Here is a 21,441-nt window from a genome sequence, read left to right as displayed (position 1 = left end):
CGAATGGATGAATGGGACGGATGGATGATGGATGGATGGGCCAGACGGACAGGGGACGGATTTGGACGGATTTGGACGGGACGGACGGATTTGGACGGACGGACGGACGGATTGACGGACGGACGGATGGATGGATTGACGGATGGACAGATGGACGGATGGATGGATGGATGGATGGATGGATGGATGCCCATGGACGGATGGATGGATGGATGGATGCATATTTTGGATGGACGGACGGATGGGCGGACAGACGAGCAAACGAACGAATGAATGATGGAAGTAAAGATTAAATGAAGGATGGAATGAACGAATAAAGAAGGAATTAATGAAAAACAGAAGGGATAAAAAAGAATGGACAAACGATTCAATTAAGAAGAAGAAAAAAAAGAAAGAAACAAAGGAAGGAAGAAAAAAGAAGAAAGTACAAAAGATTGGAATTTAGTAGTGAGCTCAAAAGATTATTGAACTCTTCTTTTTCTAGCAAGACCTTCACAACATCACAATCTTTACAATTTGAAGAGTATAAAGAGCTTGATGATGATTATAAAATCAATGATTCAATAATATATTTCACTTACACACTGAGTCTGATTCTGTGAGGTCTCCAGACCTTTCAAGAGTGAATCTCAATTCCCCAGCACTCTCTAGGATCAACATGCCATCTTGGTCACAGGTGGTTAGTCTCACTGTCACTGAAATTATAATTTTAATGATGTTATTAAAAATATATAGATGAGTTGACTTCTGACGTCAATGCCTGGCAGTATGCACACGCATCATATTTTGTTCAGAGCTCATGTTTTTAAAACTCCTGCCACAAGACAATAAGGCTATTGAACAGTGTAGTGGTTGTATGGGGTTCACTCAAGCATATCGATACCAGTCCCTTGCCTTTGTTGATAAACATTGAGGTCAACTCATCTATAAAATAATGAAATTTATTTGCCTCAAAGCAAACTGTTTTGATTTTTCATGATATCCCTACTGGATTTTCCTGTTGCATGCATGTGTGTCAGGATGGAGGGGGTGAATTACCATCAAATGATGATGTGTTATCACACCAGCACGTCAGACATGACCACATCTAACCATGGACTGCCTACGTTAATAGTTCTTATTGACTTCATGTGATATGTGTAGCATGTGCCTATAACACCAATATAATCATGTTTTATATGGATCACCCTATAATATATTGTAATGTATATATGTGAGCATGTGCAGTGCAGGTCCACGAGGAGTCTGCAACATGTCGAAACATACCCTATGTCTCCAAGTCTCATTATTTACTGTTATATCACTCATACATAAATTCTAGACAGTTCATTGGTTGATTACCATTTATCATTTTTACTATCACCCTCTCCGTGTGATAGTCTTTACCATCATGTGCTCTGCCGCAGTGCGCTTGCGCCAAGCCGTGCTCTGACTCTTGGACTCGCTGATTTAGTTTTGGGTGGACCCCAAAATGTGAAGTATATCACGGCAAAACATGGTGTTATGTTGATGAAAAAATGTATTTCCTACCTTAAATAGTATTTTAGTAATAGAATTTATGCATGAGTGATATAAAAGCGAAATGGAGATGGGCAGGTCACCTTGCACAAAGGGAAGATAACAGATGGACTAAACGGCTTACAGAATGGCAACCAAGAACAGGGAAAAGATCAAGAGGAAGACAGAAGAGGAGGTGGCGTGATGACATTACTGCCTACATGGGACCTACATGGACAAGAAATGCAAGAGACAGAGAACAGTGGAAGAATCATGAAGAGGGCTACGCCCAACAATGGTCGAACACAGCCTGGTGAGGTGAGGTGAGGTGAGATATAAAACAAATATTAACTGTCTTAAATTTGTGTAATGGTCGATATATACACTCTTGGAATGGAACAATCCATCTTTCACCTCGTGATTATATTTCGACCATCACACTCATAGACAGTTAATATTTGTATACTAATTCATAGTGTGAATCATAGGGGGGGAGGGGGGAGGGGTGCGGGTGGGGTGCGGGGGGATAATGGTGAATTGCAAGCATGACCACATCAAACCAAAATATAGGTCTGTACATGTAGTTGCTGCATAAAATGGTGGAAAACATATATCCTAAAAAGCAGCATTTTATGCTAGAGCTGCAATTTAACTTAATAATAAACAAATTCCTACCATCATCATCATTGATAGTCACTCTAGTTGTGAGTGCCTGGCTCAGTTGCCCATCACCAGTGGACACCAGAGTGACATCAAAGAATTCCACAGGTTCCTCAACAAAGTCATCTAGGATTGGTACCTGGATTGTGGTAGATGTCTGTCCACGAGGGATGACCACTGTAATTGTACCACTTTGGGTGAAATCAATACCGGGAGTTGCAGCTGTACCATCGGTGATTCCTGAAGAACTTATCTGTAATTCTGGTAGGATAAATTTGATCATGTTAATACATTATTTTTCATAGCAACACTGGTTAGAAATCCTAGTGAACCATGTTACTTTCAAAAAATATTGATAAAAAGTTTACCTGATCAAATTGGTTCAGAATTTCACCCATTTTTTGCCTCCCTTCTCTTTTAACATGCCACACAATCTATGACATCCAATTTTGCACAATTGGCAAATTTTTAGGAACCTCAATTTTAAACCTAAGATGGTCTACTACTTATCAGTGGTGTAGCATCATAGGGGCACAGGGGCATGTGCCCCCCATCAATCAAGTTGTTTTTTAGAAAATCCCATAGGAAAATTGCCAAAAATGGCTTGTGCCCCCCCATCAAGCCTGGTGCCCCAATCATGGTCGGTGCCCCCTCCCCCCAAATAGGATGACTCATGTTATGCCACTGCTACTTATGTGATGCAAGTACATATATATCTAATGTTTGTCTACTGTTTTTCTATGCCTCTTTAAATGCGTGCAAAAAACTTGTTTGCTCCCTTTTTGATATCACCAAATGTGCTCATTAATTTTGCCTTTATTTTCAATTTACCACTTTGGTCCGAGTGGATAAGTTTAAATCAAGTGTAGTGATAGTTGGCATACAATGTAGCTACTTTGGTGCCAACTTGGGGAGGCTTTCGCCCTGCAGTGGGCTGAATACGGCTGATGATGATGATGATGATGTAGCTACATGTATAATTGTCCTCTGCTGCTGTACTTACCAGCAGATCGAGATCGATCAGGAACTCTCCCATCTGGTCTATCACATATTATGGTTAGGGTTGCGACACCACTGTCTTCAACTGCTGAAATCTCTTCAGTCATCACACTCCAGTTACCTATAATATAGATACACAGAAAGCTAGTGTGTCTCATCAGCAAGTTCAGAAGTATGTTACTGCATGGAAGCGGCCATTGACCCTGTCATTGCGTATCAGGAACTACCAGTCGCTTACGGCGCACTTGAATGCGCCCTATATGCGTTATTGATCGCGTAGGATGCTTGTGCTGGCGACATGGTCGTTAGCACCCCGGCGACCCCCCATGTTGCCGTTAGCCCCCATGGCAGCTCCCATATATGTGTCAATTTGTGATTCGCGGGATCTTATTTTTCAGGCTCTGTAGCGTGCAAATTTGGCTGGTCCAATTTTTACAGTGGGGGACCTGGTCTCATCATCATGGTATATTGAACTCTACATTGGGATATTCCAGTTGAAATCCATACACCCCTATGGATGATATTACCTTAATATCCTATACAGGGGGTGTAGATTTCAAATGGAGTAACCCATATGCCATTCAGGTAACTTCATTTGAAATTCAAACTCCCTGTGTAGAAGATTATGGTCATGTCTTCCATAGGGGATAAAAGGATTAAACTAGAATAGCCCATTATATATCTCTCGCAATATCTGTATCTTAGCATAATTGACAGATATATTCCACTTTGATCCAAAAGACCTTCAGTCACAATAGTCCAGTTCTACCAGGGATCTACACAAAGGGATAAGCATCCTAGACTGCTGCCCTCATTTGGAATATGTATCCTAGGTCTAGACAATAGGCGGATTAGCGGCCATTTTGTCTTCGACATGATTTTATTCACATGTCCTTATACTTTAGTACACAAATATAAGTTAACAGGTTTACAATATTAAAATTATATTTTGAATATACAATATATTCTGTAGTAAATCAATCAAATGACGGTGATTGTTCAGGTGTTATATTCTTGATAAAATTAAACTGTCTGATGACCAGCTAGTATTCTCCTCCGCTGTCAGTGTGATTCCAGACACTCCACGTACCGTGTTGCGAAGGTGGAGGAGACTAAAGCTGTATTGACGAACACGCATGCGTTAAAAAATATGTAGCCTAAGTCGAACAATAGCGTGGACGTAGTTTCCGGCATTGTTCCTATGCACTTTCACCCTCCTGGTTCTACATGTAGAACATACCCCATCTGCAGGTATACAAATATTTACTGCTCATATCTGGTGGAATCTATCTTGACGTAATGTATATGCCGGTATGGGCTCTCGTGATTTGAGAATTAAATATTTTGATTATAGACACCTGTAGCTATTTCTACACACAATAATTGAATACCTGAGTGGAAGAAGGGCCTAACTCTAATTTTGTACAAAAATGAGTTAGACCCACTATTTTATTGCCAGCAGACTGTTCTTCCTTGTCTTTTTTCCACAAATATTAGGTTAAAGAAGAATTTTATTCATCCATGAAATCTGCTTTTCATTTCAATATACTTTCTTGCTAACATATTACATGCTTCAACTTGTGCAATTAATGGATATTACCAAATTTTGGTAGCTATTTATAACATATCTGCTTACAGAACTGGCACTTGCAGTATATTAGTGGAAGAAGGGCCCAACCCCAGCTCGTATTAAGACCTGTACCGTTGCCATGGAAACATCCTAGATAATTTCAAATGTATGTAATATTGTATGTTCATGTATTTAAGGTCCCTTGAAGATGAAAACATTTTGTCTATAAAGCTTTTCGAAATAGTAAGTTTTTTCTTGATATCTCAAAAACAGTTTTGATGCAGTTGGGCCCTTCTTCCACTCAGGTATTCAATTCTTTACTTACAGGCTACTTACAATCATTATCAGTAATTACAACATCAGCCATCTTGTCCTCAAGTAATGCACAATCTGGTAGACTCAGTGGATTCTTCACCAACACCAGGTTGAATATCTCATCATCTTCTACCATGTCATCATCAGTCACTGTGACAGTAAAGGAAGCAGTGGTCTTCCCTGGAGTAAAAGTCAGTGTGGTGGTGTCTATTGCTGTATAGTCTTCTGCCTTGGCACTGGCCACTGGTACAAGAGGCTGAGCTTTGACATCTGAAATTATGTTGAAATCACATAATTAATATATAGCATATTAGTTAAACTGATAGTGACATATAAACATCCTCAATCTGCAGCAAGGTGGATGCAATGAGTTAAATAAGGATAGAGGGCCCTGCTCTACTAACAAATATGTCGCCTGCTCAAGGTCGCTTGTTGCTGGTTAGTTATAAATCAAACCCTGAATTGCCCACTATGAAATCACACAAGTTTCTAAAAGCAGCACAAAATCTTACCAAATTAGCCAAGAGATCTACTCTTTTGTGCATAAATAGACAAAGTTGAACAAATAATGTATTTAAACACATTAAATTTCCCAGTGTGTCCTCATTTTATGTAATTATTGCTAAATTAAAGGAATGCAAGCACATCCTCTGAATCTAGTACAACATAGGTTTCGCCAGTGTTGCCCAATCTCTATACCACTTTTCAGCTTCATTCGCAGTTGTGGTAGCGTTGTATGGCAACGGGACGAATGAACTAGATTTAGGAGCGTGCTTGCCTTTATTATTCAGCAACTTTTTGATAAAACAATTGTAGATAGTAAAGTTGAATGTGCTAAAACATGTAATTTATTTAATTTTATTAATCTATACATGCAAGAGTTAATTCAGTTACCATTTTAGTGGCATTTGATGCTGATTTTGGTTAGGTCCCTTCATTTCGTAACAGGTTGTTCAGTGTGTGATTTTCAATGAAACGGCAACATACTAGCTCAAGCTCAGCGATCTACGTTTATCCATGTCATTGGGTTGATGTAATACAGACTGACAGCCCAGACAGATGGATATGAGACAGACAGACATATACCCTGAATGACAGACAGACACATAGACACACAAACACCCCGACAGATAGATAGACAAAGACCAATTTACATACCAATGTAAGCAGTATCATCTATTTTGCCCACTCTCGCTACAACCACCTCAACAGTACGTTCTGATTCACCAACAGTGTATTCTGCATCAGTATTAGGTAGTGTCGTCGTACTCAGAAAATGGAATTGAACTGAAAGAAATCACAAATGGTTCCAAGGGATTTAAACTGTGGGTCGCAACCTTGTAATTATTTAGACAGAGATACACAGTTAGCCTTAAATCATCACAAAATTTTATAGGGTCAACAACTATGATTATAGGGATGATCACAAAATAAGAGTTGGATATTGAAATCATTTTCATCGAAAAGGAAATTGTCTCACTTTAAAAAAATGAGGGCGCAAGCACGTCAGTAGGGTAAAAATTAGTCACCTTGTAAAGCAATTTTTTCAATGTAAACATATGCTAATATACAGTCCACAACTTATAAGTTCCCCCTAATACTTTTTAAAATAAGTCCAAAAATATTTTACGCAATGTAAAAATGTAAAAAGGTATATATAGCCCTATTTGTTTTACACATGTGGACCAATTTATAGCATCACACATCATTGCGTTCAGTCACAATGGTTAATTGTGTAAGAAAAGATGCTGTTTAAAAATGGCACATGAGTCCATAGAAGTCAAACACATGAATAGACCTGACCTACTGTATTGTTTGAGAGCTGACTCCTATATATGGACTCGGATGAAACTTTTAACACTGTTTAAAACGGTCTCTTTTTTACATAATGAACCATTGTGACTGAACGCAATGATGTGTGACGCTATAATTTGGTCCGTATGTGTAAAACAAATAAGGCTACCCATAGCTTTTTACACGTTTGCATTTCATCAAATATTTTTCGATTTATTTTAAAAAGTATTTAGGGGGAACTTATAAGTTGTGAACCCTATATCATAAGAACATCACCTAAATAATGTTTTTGCTCAAAATTGCAATGCACATAATGCAATGTTGAACATATCATAACATCAAACTCTCTCCCTATCCTTTCTTTTGCATCTTGCAGGACACATGAAGCTGTCGGCCATAGATTACCCATCCCTGCTTGCCAATGCCACTGAGCATTTGGGCTACTAAGTGGATATAAACACAAAGTTGGAAGATTTTGTGCACATTGCTATTATTTGCTTATGATTAGAAAATGGGCTATTCCATTTAAAATCCATACCCCTGTGGAAGATTTAGCTAAAGTCTTCCCCAGAGGGAGTATAAATTTCAAATAGAATAGGCAATTGGGTAACTTCCATTTGGAATACTTACTCCAGTTGTGGAAGATATAGCTAAAGCCAAAATACAGAGGGAGTGTGGGTTTCAAAATGATTAACTCTGACCAATTACATTTGAAAAACATACTCCCCCAGTGGAACATATTTCCAAAATCTTCCACAGGGGTAGTGTGGATTTTAAATGGAATAGCTTAATTAATGTTTTTACTTACCATCATCAGGTATAATACAAACTTCTGCTGTTCCAACAATGATCTGACAAGCGTCGTCTGCAGTGACGATTAACTCAAATGTCTCTGCACCATCAGCTGGTAATTCACAGTCGTTATCATCAAGTATCGTCACATCAACATCTTTGAAGGTGTCATCCATACCAAACACCACTTCAGAAGCAGCGGTACCACCAACTATAGCGATGTAATCTACATACTCTACTGCTGAAGCTGTTGCACTTTCAGCAGTTGTCACATCTGGAAGATAACAAATATGAAGTACAACATGTATGAAGCATCAAGGATAAAAAAGACAAACATTGTATATAGGTCCTCCGCACCCTAAAATTTGGAACATTCACATTTCTGATAAATTTTACAAATTACAAATCTATAGTCAGTATACTATTCTCAAGTCAGTAAAGTAAAATCAAATTTTGAGATTTTCTCAAAAAATGATGCAGCTTTAGAAAACAAGATTAAATTTTTGTTGATAATGCTAGCTTCATGATTTTCTTTCTTAAGGGTTTTGCCCATGACCTGCGACCCCCGACCCACAAAAGGTTGCGACCCACAGTTTAGAAACTGCTGCCTTAACCCTAAAATATAATTCTAATGTTGCTCTCAGGTGATTCCCATATTCTGGAGTATTACATTACACTTACATGCAGTTGTCGCTTTTCCTGTGTATCCTACTCGTGGCAGTCCTTCTCGTAACAGTCTAGCTCTTATTGTAGAAGCACCCTCAAGGACCTCATATTTTACAAATTCCCATCTGTATTTAGCTGCAACAAAAGATATCATTGAAAATAATGTCAGTCTGTAATGGGATTCATGATCAACTGATTTTTGTGTGTACATTGTTGAATACTGATCGATTACTTAAGAGGGCATTAATTGTGATCCACAGCATCATCCCCACACTTTTCTCAAAAAAAGTTGAGATTTTTATACCACTGGAAACCTCGCTACGTAATATTTATGTACACAAAATTTCTTGTAGGTTAATTCGTACAGCAAAAATATTGTGAAATTTGAATTACGTTCTGGTACACCAGAACGAAATTAGAACACATTGTCTATAGCAGTGTAATACACATAATCATGCGTAACTCGCAAAAGCAAAATCGGAATCAACTGAAATTTTGAGAATAAGCTTTTTTCGTAGATATCTACTGAAAAATGTCATAAAAAGAAGATGCTAGGATCACAAAATACCCCTTTAACCAACTGACTAGCATTTTTATGGTTTAAGAAATTTACTTATTTATTAATTTTTCATTTATACAATGCTCAGCAGTGATCTCTCATTGATTGCTAACTTGATTGATTGATTTGTTAATTGGTTGATTGATTATTGATTGACTGAATAAATGATTTAATGAATGATTGATTATAAATAATTATTGATTGATCAATAAACTGGTTGACTGATAATTTCATTGACTAATTGAATGAATGAATGAATGAATGAATGAATGAATGAATGAATGAATGAATGAATGAACGAACGAACGAACGAACGAACGAACGAATGAATAAATGAATGAATGAAGAAACAAATGAAAGAATGAAGAAACAAATGAAAGAATGAATAAATTAATGTATACTCTCATCAACTGTTCTTACGTTCATCTGCCAAAATATTGTAAGTGGCAACATCATAGGTAACAGCATCGGCATCTCCTGCACACAAACCAGGTGACAAATTGGTAAACTCAAACACCAATGTCTCATCATCTTCACATGTAACATCATCATTGAAAGTGATGTCATAGGTCAAAGGTTTACAGGTCACAGTTGTAGGGCCACTGGGGCTATTGAGGTCACTGGGGTCACATTCAAAGGTGGTTCCTGTTGCTGTCAAAGCTGGACTAATGCTATAATCAGGAGCAGTAGCAGTGGTTCCAGCAGCTTGTATACGTACATCTGTAGGTTGACAAAAGTTCAGAATGGTTACGTGTATGTCATCTTTGATTAGGCCCAAAAAAAATAATGGTTTGTCTCAAAGCTCACGAGTGGTTTGAAAACAAATGCGAAATGCGATTTTTTTTTTTTTTTTTTTTATTCCCGACTTTTTCATGGTATTTGGAGAAAAAAATCTTGATTTTCACCGAATTTTTCTGGAAAAACTAAAAAAAAAAAAAAAAATTAAAATAAAAAAATTCCGCATTTTTTTTTTTCCAAATCTCATGAATTTACAAATGCGCGCGCGAGCTTTGAGACAAACATTTTTTTTTGGCCTTACGGCATATTGTTGAGATCCCACTTTTTTTTATTTATCAAAATTCTATCATTTATGTTTTCTTGCATAAACCCAACTATCGAGGGATGGCAGGATCCCACATTTAGCGGGCCATCATTTAGCAGGCTCCAGCTATTTTGCGGGATCTCATCATTTAGCAGGCCGAGTCATCCCATCATTGCGAGATAACTCATACTCAACGCAGACTCCACCCACACTTTGGCGGGTCCTCAGCAGAGCCTGGAGCAATGGACCAGAGTTGGGCTTAATTCACCACAGAATCACATCTTATGCCCTTTACTCTATGCTTTGCACAATAAGAACTCTATACACCAATAGTAACTTACAGATTGTGTGTACTATAGTAAGACTCATTATTTCTCTGTCCAAGAACTTGATAGGTTATAAAATCTGGGTGGATGAGCACTGATTAATGAATAACTGAATACTGTACCAATGGATAGGGCTGTAATAAAGGTCAAACAAATTGGGGCAGGCATCAAGAATTGGGTTCTTTTCAACCTAAAACTCAGTAAAAACAGAGGCTATGTATGTATTTATGGTACGTATGGTTTAGAACTAAATAACCTACCAAAAAAGGTCAGAAATGTTGGGGCAGCCATCAAGACCACTACACTATTTCACTTACCAAAGCTGAGGCAAGTTGGATGATCAGTCACATCAGTAAGCGTTATGGTTAGGGTCTTCGTATTGAGATCATCTTCCAGATCAGATACGGTGGATACATCAAACCCAACTTTAGGTTTGTCTTCTTCAGATACTGTCAAAAGTATAACAATTCACATGTGGTGATTGATTGATTGCTTGGTTGATTGCTTGGTTGATTGATTGACTGATTGATCAATCATTCAATTGACCGATAGGCCTATTGATTGATCAATTGATTGATTGATTGATCAATCATTCAATTGACCGATCGGCCAATTGATTGATCAATCAATAGATCGGTCGATCGGTCAATCAATTAATCCTTCTCGTTACCTATAATTTCATTTTTATATCCAAATTTAAAGGTTAATGACTATAGTCTGCATGCATTCCTTGAAGCAGTAATTTAGAGACTGTTTTTCATTGTATCTCTAAACGTAATGACGATAAGTCTATAAAAGTATATATTTTCAGAAAGGAAATGATGCACAGAATTCAACTAGCATAACAGACTCCTGAACAGATTTTGAGATAATCCTAAAATTTGATTTAAGTTTCTACCTGGAGGAAGGCACCCAGACTAATATAGATATCATTTTGTTGCAGTTAAAATCACAATATCAATACATTTTTTTTTTCCAAACAATGCAAGACCCCAAAGAGGGAGTGTATTGTGATGGAAAAAATAAAGGTCTGTTCATACTACCACCGCATTTGCGATGCGTTGCAAACTACTGCATTGCGATATCGCAATGAAGTTAAATACATTTTAACTTGGAAATGCGACTATAGTTGCGTCGATTTGCGGCAAAAAGTAATTGATATATCGGCATCGCAAAGCAACGCATTGCAAATGTGGTGGTAGTATGAACTGGCCTTAACACTGCCAGTGCATTGATATTTGTGTACATCCATATCAAAACGATGCACTTGTCGGCTGCTACATGTGTCTCATTTCATGTAATAGCTAGGAATAAATACCAGACTCATCTCAAGTGGAGGTCACTTCCAATCATCCCCATGTCATGGGTTTAAGGAATGTTCTCTGTATAAACTATGTGATTTAGGATGATTTGAAGTGACCTCCACTTGAGATGAGTCTGGTATTTATTTCTAGCTATTATGTGAAATGAGACACATGTAGCAGCCGACAAGTGCATCGTTTTGATATGGATGTACACATTTGTCATTTGGACATCAACAAAATCATATTTAGTCATTAACATCATTCATACACGTCATTCAAATATTTAAATGTCCATTAAATAAATTCAACGACAAAAAATCCTCAATACTGGTCTGAAAAATCTTTGCTGACCTGCAATGAAATGGAACCAGCCATTTCTGCATAAATATACACATAAATATGTATATGTGACACGATCATGGGAAATGAGTCGGATGTCGCTAATATTGATATTGAGATATTGGCAAAGAAAGTGTTAAAATTCCTTTGTTTTATATTATTTTCAGCGATTGATAAATTGATGTAACTTCACAAAGAAAAGTCATATCAACATGGGGTTTTCAGTTTCTGAAAGCTCTTAATGTCCTCTTTAGAAACATGTGTAAAACTCATTTTCAACCAGGGCCGACATGCGACTCATTCCCCTTGATCATGTCACATATTATGTTCTTCATGTATTGACAAAAATCAATGCATGAAACACAGTTTCAGTTCATCACTGATCAGCTGCTACTGGTTCATTGCGTCATGATTATTAATACAGTTTATGAATGTGTATTAAAGTGCCATAATAAATTGCCTTTTAATCCATTAATTAATTCATTTTATTTAGTTTTATTTAATTTTTCATTTATTTACTTATTTACAAATGTATGTACCTATTTTTCTTCTATAGACCAAACATTGAGACAAATTAAAAACAAAAAACACACAAACACGTCATACTTACTATCCATGCCCCAGACCTCTACCTCACACAGTGAAAACCAAGCAACATCTGGATCTGTAGTTGTCTTAACTATATACACAAACTGTCCAAAATAATCACATTCGCGAAGCAGCCAGAACCCTGCATGGTCAATCTTTGCTTCCGTAGAAGAGACAGAAACACCACACATGGTATTCTTCTCCATGATCGTTAGCTGATCGCTGGCAGCTGTTTCATCAGTATGGTCGCATGATCCCACACGAACCTCTGCATTCACTAAACTTGTTTCATCTGGTACATCATCTAGCATAACTATATATAGACAGCAAAAACAAAAGAAATATCAATTATTTGTTCAAATATTTAGTTACAAACTTTTTACCCATTAAAAAAATCCACAGCAATAACCCAGATCAGGAACACATTAATGCTCTGCGTGCTAGCCATGCGCTTTAACGGAAAAAGTTGAAATATTTTCTCAAAATATCAAGAGCTATCTTAAGAACTACTGAACCAATACCAGGCTTGTTTGTATTCATTTTAATGCATTTTTCATGCTGATTCCAAATATGGTCATGAAAATTTACATTTCTGAAATTTTTGAATTTAAAAAAAAATATATAACATGTCGTCTGCAGTCGACACCCGTGTGAAGAGAGTTAACATGCATTGCATAAAGATTGCCTCATACTTGCAAAGTGCTGGCTAATCACTGTATTGATATCTCAATAACTGTTACTTTATATTTATAAAATCAGTCCATACTTAATTACATGATTTCCACATTTCTGATTGGTCGATAGCCGGACATAAACAAAGTTTATGCCAAGTGGCCTGGATGTGCGATCGCGGGATGGGGAAAATGAAGGAAAATTATGTTTCTTTATCATGTTACTTAATTGTTATTATTTTGATCACAAAATGTTCTGGTAAGTATGAATAGAGTTCATTCAATATGACTAAACATTGTTTATGCTTTTGGACTGCAAGCAGCCCCTTTGGCATAAACAATTGTTTATTCATAAAAATATATGAATGAACTCCTAATTTATACGTAAGAGTTATCTAATGCATGATTAGTTGAGAGCCAGTACTAAATAATGTTAATGTCCAGTTGCTAACAGGTGTCCACAATCCCCTTTAAAAAGTACATCATGAGAGGAGATAATCTGTATTTCCTCATTATATTGTCATGTCATTTGAAAATCTGACCAATGTTGGGAGCCAGCCTGTCCTAAACAATGTTAATGCCCAGTTGCTAATGATTGTTCACATTTTCCTTTAAAAATCTAGCATATGATATTATTATTTACCACACTTTTTGTCCTGCTACCACAAAATGAGCGTAAAGTCGCAAGTTGGTAGTTTCGAGACATCCTGGCTGACTGAATTGATGTTCTTTGTTTGCTGCGTACCTGTCAGCAGTATATGTCCTTCATGACTGGCCCAATATTGTGCCCCCATTCACAAAGGACATACAGACATTCCACAGGCATGTGTGAAACAAAGAACACTCACTTAAAAAAAAAAAGGCGCAGTGATTTATAGTGCGCTATGCACAGGCACAACGCCTAGACGTTGATCCACAAGCCTCGGCACACTTTACAGGTTGTCACTGACCATTACGACCCACATCATTCCATAAACCATTCAACAACAATTCAGGGACTTTGCTGCTTCAAGAGCACACACCCTAGACATTCCACAAATAACCAATGCAACCAGGATCAGCTCCCCGAGTTTCGTACGGGTTACAACGAGACAAATTAGTAGTAAGTTCCTTGTCCAGGGGAATTTCAAGCTAACTCAATATTTTCCACAAGAGCGTACTAGGCACCGCCAGGGTTCGAACCCGCAACCTCTCGCACCATAGTCGAACGCCTTGTCGATTGAGCTAACTTGATTACGGACAACTTTATGCTTATTTTGTAGTAGCAGGTCACATTTGTGACCCCTCGGCACAACTGAGCCCTGAAGTCGCCAATCATCATTTTTGAGATATTCAACCAAAATATTCTGCTTGAAATTAGCTTTAAAATGATGTATATCATGTCTATCGTACTTGACATTTAAGTAGTGAAAAATCAATAAAGCAGTCAATAAATCCTTTGTTTCCTATTGTTTATTGTTAAGTTCGATGGAGCATATCTCAATAGTGGCACTGGCGACATCCGGGCTCAGTTGTGCCGAGGGGTCACATTTGTTAAAGGTGTGTGACCCAATTGAAAGTCCATTTTGGAAATTTGTCAGGAATTAGGTCCAACTAGGATTGGAGTGGATTTCATTTGGTAAAACACAATAATATTGTGATTTTTTTTTTTTTTGGCATTGGGAGTAGATTGTGTATATTCAAACTCTGAATGGTAAAATAGGACAGCCACTTTTTTACATTTTTGATACTATGAACAAATTAAGTACCACCTTGTGTGCACTGCCTTGACAGTTTTTACTTGATTTGCTACATGGCATGATGTCTCTCTTCAAATACAAATCTATTTCCACCCCTACACCAGCCTACGTACCTGCACTTTGACAAACATATTGGTTGGTTATAGTACAATCTGCATCGTTCCACATAAGCATATCAAGACCAGGTGCACCAGCACCTCGATCTATAAGTTCAACACAACTCTGACCAGCTCCACCACCAGGTTGTCCTGAAGCCCAATCACTGCAAAAAAAGGGTAAAATATAAATCAGTCAATTACCCTAAGACCGAGAAAGCCAAAAAGGACAAGGACACAAATAATTTTGTTAGTCATGGATGCAGGGGCTATTTTAGGAGAAAAAAAGTCACTGCACGTTGGCAAATGTAAAGTCTCGATGATCAACCAGCTGTGACGAGCTTATGGGAGGGGTGGAGGGCTGGTCCTCTCCAGCTTTGGCAATTTTAAAAATCATGCATTTTAGTCATTTTTGACTTTACCTGATTGGACACTTGACACTCATTATATAGCAATACTTAATCTGCAAACAAAAGTGCAAAATAGGTCTGAATAAAATTTGAATAAAAAAGCAACTTGGCCGAAGGTCTAACATATTGATTTTAGAGGGGAAAATACTACAGTCAAACGCTTTTCTCACTTGTAGGGCGCTTAGGACTATTTTTACTGGCAAGTTATCAATGTTATTAGCTCAAACGGATGGGGTCCAAGGATCCACCTTAGATCCTTTGGTGGAATCCATCGTCAAAGCCCCTTGCTGGGGCAAGGAGTAGAGTCTCAAGCTCACGAGTTTTTTAAAGGCTTTTTTTATTAAGTTTTCATGATTAACTTGGAAAGCGTTTTCTTGAAGTCGTTTAATAACGCCTTCGAGATTTACAAGTTGATCATATAATATGATATTTACTTATTTTTTGGTGAGTGTAGACAATAATTTGGTTTAATTCATTGAGTTAAAAATTATTTTATTTTATGACCACTCAAACAGTACGAACTTTCTTCTGTTGAGGTGTTTATTACTGACAACATAATCCCCACTATTTTGTTTCCAAACCACGCGTAGTCACATCACGGAAGAATACTTGGATTTGTGCACAAAAGATCTAGATCCTGAAAAAAAACCACAGGTAACCTACTTTTAGCCTTGGTTCAAGGCGTTAGGCTGTTTTATCACACCACTATTTTTTTTTTAAATTGTTTACTTTATTCACCATGGTCTAAATGGCTTTACTGCTTAAATATTGTTAAACTATGTCAAACCATATAGTCAGGGCTGGGAACATTTGATTTGGTCGGGAACCTGGAATTGGAGTATAGCCCTAGTTTCAATTTTTTTTTCGCTTTTCTTGATTATTTTTTATATCAGCTATCTTAAAATTCGTTTTTAAGACCATTACCAGACATCTAGATGCTATTAAAAAGTTTTGACCAAAACCAAAACGCGTTTATAGCATATGTTTAGAACGTTTTCAAAACATTTTACCTATGTCTCAATGTCTCACTGAGACGAATCCAATTTCACGCATTCCTACACCTCAATGGAAGCCATAGTTGCCCCCCCTTAGGTCTATTCCCCCTAAAATGTGAAATGATGTGGCCTTGGCGGGGATATTAAGCTGCATTCCATCACCCGTGTTACACGTAATAAAATTCAGCATCGATTTTTAAGCGGATTTAATACCGCCTAATTGGGCAGTAAGAACACAAGTTTTGTGCAGACGGGACCCAGTAATGGCCGATTGAATTCTGAACTTCACTTGGCTCGTTGGATTTGTCAATATATCTATTTGCCGAGATATGGGTTAAATTTGCTTATTTTAGAGATATTTCGACTTGGTGACTACATTGCAACCGTAAAGAACTATGTTACAAATACACAGCCTTCTGCCTTTCCATTTTAAAAATGTTACGTCCATTTCACAGTGTTTTGGTAGGCTTTGAAATTACTCAATAATGACAAGCGAGTTAAGGTCCAGAATTTCATTCTAAGACAGTGTCAGAGGATCAGGACCAACAAAGGAATTGAAACGATACTAGCAATTATAACCTTTTTAAAAATCAAAATTAACGATTACACATTTTGGATTTTGTTTACAAATTTTTGGCCCTAAAATTATTCTCATAAGCCGTTTAATGTTGATGGCTACTAGTTACTGGGAATGATATATATTTTAAATAGCGTAGGCCGGAAAAAAAGTAACAAATACAACCATCTTACATGACTGTTTTAAATACATTTTTAACTATTATGTCTTTTGGGTTATTTTTGGTCATTTTAGTGCCCCAAAAGAGGATTTTGTATACATGTTAATGTCATTTATCGACTGGTATCTACAAAGAGTAAATTGTGACACCGAAACGAGAAAAACATTAAAGGCAATATGATTGTATTATTATTATTTAAATTCAATTTGAGTAGTTTTTGGTATTATGTGATATTTCTCAATATATCCAAAGCTCAAAACTTCATCATGTTCACCAGGCTACGCCAGTGAGTCAGAAACAAATTACCAACAAACTAAGGAACTATTACTACATTTCTGGTCCTTTTGGCCAAATTTTATCTCTAAAATGAGTGTCCTAAGCATGTTAATGCTATTTGATGTAAACATCAAATAGCATTAAGTATACCACATCTACTTGGAGTAGATGTGGTATACTTAAACTCCATTACCATTTTCCCAATTTTGGGTAAATTTCAGTCATTGCACATGTAGTCATATTTTAAATAGCTCAGTGATGACAAATTGGCATGTCGGATTTTATGTCAGGACATGTCACGTCAGAGAATCATAAACAACAAAATAATGTAACTATAGAGCCCGAATCCAACAAGCCAAGTCATGGTCAGGATTTACTCAGCCATTACTGGGTCCCGACTGCACCAAACTGATGTCATTACTGCCCAAATGGGTGGATTAAATCCGCTTAAAAATCAATGTTGAATTGTATTGTGTTGTAAACTTTCATCATTCTTTTGTCTATGTGTAACACGTGTGATGGAATGCAGTTTAATATCCCCGCCAAGGCCACAACATTTCACATATTTTAGGTGGGATTCGACCTAAGGGGGACCCAGCTATGGCTGCCATCGAGGTGTAGGAATGCGTGAAATTGGATTCGTCTATACTGCAATTCCACATTCACCTCAAATATCCCCCGACTACGGGGTTGGAAAATGTCTTGAAGTACAGCGAATCCCGCACGTTTTGACGACATAATATAAGTTTATTGTACAAATGCGCACAAAGCGTGCAAACATTTTGCTATATTGAAGCTAAAATGGTGAAATATGGTGCAAAAGTAGAATAATTTGAATGAAGAGCGCAAAAATGAGCACGAGGATAAAATAACCAAATGAGGTTACTTTGGACAGAAACCCACATACAGGTGTTACGTCAACGTGGGGGTGATTGTATATACTGTGCCCTTATCAATTTTTGGTAGTTGCGCGACCTAACCCCATTTGCCACGCAGGTTGACAAAATGGAAAGTTGCCAGAATTTGTTTTGATTGTAAACACTATCATGACTATCGCTCAGTTGCTGTTGAACAATGTCTCAGATTCCATTTTGTATGTACTGCACTATAATGGGCGGAAGGTTTGTTGAAATCCACCAACAGCACGATATATTTTGATAACAAAATTTTGACATTTGCTTTTCCTGCCGGCTATATATTGCATGAGCGAATAAAAAAAGATTTCATTGAAAGTTTTCACATTGTCGTTTTATTCTTTTAAACTAAATGCCAAATGCAGTGAAACTTAACGCGGCTGTGTACTCTAGACATTGTTTCTTTCGGAAAATTGAGTTTTTTTGATAGGTTTGTACTTTGTTATGTTTTTTATAAATACAAGGAATGAAAATCCAGATTTGTAAACTCCAACTGCAATATTTTAAGGATTTTATTTCACTATTCCACTCGTGTTTGAAATTGAAAAGGAAAGAAAATCTTTGTTGTACCAGCAAGATATCGCGCAAGCAACAACGCATCGCGTTGTGTATCGCGCATTTTGTAAACGCACAAATACGCTTACGATACGCGACGCTTATCTGCATGCATGGCGCATCTTATGGAAACACCACGGAAGCACTGATTTCACAAAAACCTAGTGGTCAAATGGCTCCATTTTAGCTGATAAAATGTGGGGTTTTTTTCAAGTTCTTTCCCCCGATTTAAATATCAAGTTATGCATGGATTTCGCTCAAACTTCTCAAGGGGCTGTGGATTTACCCGATGTTTACGTAATATAAGGTACAAAAACGAAAACTGCCGCATTCTCCTGTTAAATTCAATGAAAGTGCCAAATGTGACCACTTTAAACTTCAACAGCCATTATTTCAATGTTCATTTTCTCGGTAAAATGACGATTTAGGTACACGATAACTCAATAAATACAGCATCTATAGGTAAGCAAATATGATCATCGTAAAAAGCATGATCGACTCAAGAAACGGTTTTCTCATTTTTTTATTATTTGGTCTATTTCCGATTTTAGGCATCATTTTGTGCAAATAGGCGTTTGTGATTTTTAAAAGTTCAATTTGATGCCTTATATGGTCAATATCTCAAAAACTAAGGCCAATATCAAAAAAATAAAAATAAAACGTTTTTGGAATGGAGCCTCAAGATTGAGCTAAAAGCAAAATAAAATATTTTGGAAAGAGTGTTTTTTTTGTTATGATGTACCAAACAAATATTGCCAGAAACTCACTTTTTGTGATTTTCTTCATAATTGTTGTTTTTACACCAAATCTGTATTTATATTAAGATTGATTGATGTCTTGCCTTCATAAAAATGTATACTTTTATATATCTTGCGTGAATAATTACAAAGTTATGGCACTTTTACTACATGCATGTCTGAGAGTACACAGCCTCCTTAAATCATTTATAGAGTGGAATCTCTTGCATGTTTATGGGTACCATGCTGTTACTAGGGATGGCATCGCAATGGTTGAGAAGATTTGGTGTATATAAGGTGTGCAGGAAACACCTCATTGCTATTCGTCGAGATCCCAATATATCAAAGGAATCGCACACCGAAAACACACCTCAGCTTAACCACATGTGCAGTTTGCAGTACACCAGGTTTTTTCAAAACTCAGTCCCTGCTTACATATTGTTTACGCACAGATACAACCCCACCCCATCACACTGACTTGCTGACATTCAATTCATGCTGCCATAAGGTCCCTTGCTTTGGACAACCTAAAAATTAGTTATTTGTTCTGCATAAGTTGATACTCATTCACTTCCATATCACTTGAATTGAATAAGGTATTGCAGTTTCAACATCAAAGATAAAGGATTCAAAATTACAAAATCAACCATTTAAATAAGCCAATCCGAAATGCATCCCCATTCACTATAAAAAAAGCTTGCATTCATTATCAATGTGTCCCATCAAAAATTCTTATTCACCATTGGTATCAAACAAAATATCTTTTGTCCTGTAAATGGGTTCAATTGAAAGCAGTAAGTCACATATGTGACATGATCTGGTCCATGGAGGCCAAAGGAGACATTTTTGAAAATTGAGCTACTATAGTTATTACCTTACATTAAGCTATCATACTTGGCACTTAAGTTTTGTGATGTCTATTTTCTTATGTATTTTATTGTTTTTTTACTCCATATTTTTGCCTTTATATCTATTTCAAATGTTCCACCTTTGGCCTCCATGGACCAGATTATGCCACATATTGGAACAAGTCAGGAATACTATTTAGAACCATGCATCCTCTATGAATATGCACCATGTTATGACTCGCATCTTTGTAATAGCCTCTACTAAAAAATTACTTTGTATAGTTGACATTCCCTTTTAAAGTGTTTTTTTATTTCTACTTACATACATGCACTTGAATAAGTATGGTAATAATATATTCCAGTCCATTATATGGAATGGTTAGGGACTGATCAAATATTAGCCAAGAGGAAGGAGTTGGTTAAATCACAATACCCCTTGTACTGCCTAAAAATGTTATTTCACCCTTGAATTCTCAAGTTTCTTCATAAAAATGTTTGTGTTCTCCCAATTGGTAACAGTTTTTTGACTGAAATACATGAGTTATCACTTTGCCAGGGACTTTCCTTTATCCATCAACAACAAAAAGGACAAGACACAGCTTATTGTGTGCTTTTTTATACTTGTTTGTTTGCTTAACTGACCATTCCATGCATAAATGCAGTAAGAAAGAACAAGTAGATTTATAGTAAATTATGTGGTGCATAAAATGTTTCCCCGCTAAATTACGAGATCAGAAAAGGCAAACTTTTTGAAGAGCAAACATATTTGTAACAAAATAAGCAAGTTTTGATTACAGAGACAACAAGACTCAGGCAAATTGCCCAAGCCAGACTTATGTGAATGCTGGCCTTTATTGAAAGTATAGCAAGAAAAATAAATGAAAAAATGTGACTACAGGCAGAAAACATGGCCCACAATTCAAACAAACAATTTTAATTTTAATAGTCTTTGAGCCAATGATCAGGCTGTTGTCTCCTTTATTCTAAATCAATTCCATAACATTACTGGTCAA

At 36.9% G+C, this 21,441-nt stretch overlaps 1 protein-coding gene across 2 annotated transcripts in view; it reads right to left on the bottom strand.

Annotated features, from left to right (window-relative positions):
• The window catches only part of LOC140147545 (uncharacterized), a 97,636-nt gene that overhangs the window by 24,838 nt on the left and 51,357 nt on the right, over positions 1 to 21,441 (bottom strand). The window contains exons 12-22 of one of the 2 annotated variants that reach the window (XM_072169331.1): positions 14,975 to 15,123; positions 12,474 to 12,764; positions 10,538 to 10,669; positions 9,273 to 9,572; positions 8,309 to 8,428; positions 7,644 to 7,901; positions 6,200 to 6,328; positions 5,063 to 5,311; positions 3,164 to 3,277; positions 2,173 to 2,421; positions 582 to 695 (exon numbers count right to left, since the gene is read on the bottom strand). In XM_072169331.1, coding sequence (XP_072025432.1) covers positions 582 to 695; positions 2,173 to 2,421; positions 3,164 to 3,277; positions 5,063 to 5,311; positions 6,200 to 6,328; positions 7,644 to 7,901; positions 8,309 to 8,428; positions 9,273 to 9,572; positions 10,538 to 10,669; positions 12,474 to 12,764; positions 14,975 to 15,123 — 2,105 coding nt within the window. Of the gene's footprint in view, positions 1 to 581; positions 696 to 2,172; positions 2,422 to 3,160; positions 3,278 to 5,062; positions 5,312 to 6,199; positions 6,329 to 7,643; positions 7,902 to 8,308; positions 8,429 to 9,272; positions 9,573 to 10,537; positions 10,670 to 12,473; positions 12,765 to 14,974; positions 15,124 to 21,441 lie in introns of both variants that reach the window. The other variant, XM_072169326.1, reaches the window with a different exon arrangement.

Source organism: Amphiura filiformis, chromosome 1 (genome assembly GCF_039555335.1).
Source record: "Amphiura filiformis chromosome 1, Afil_fr2py, whole genome shotgun sequence".
Classification (NCBI taxonomy): Eukaryota; Metazoa; Echinodermata; class Ophiuroidea; order Amphilepidida; family Amphiuridae; genus Amphiura; species Amphiura filiformis.
Note: the sequence above shows the minus strand (reverse complement) of the source record. Positions and strands in the feature narration are given on the sequence as shown.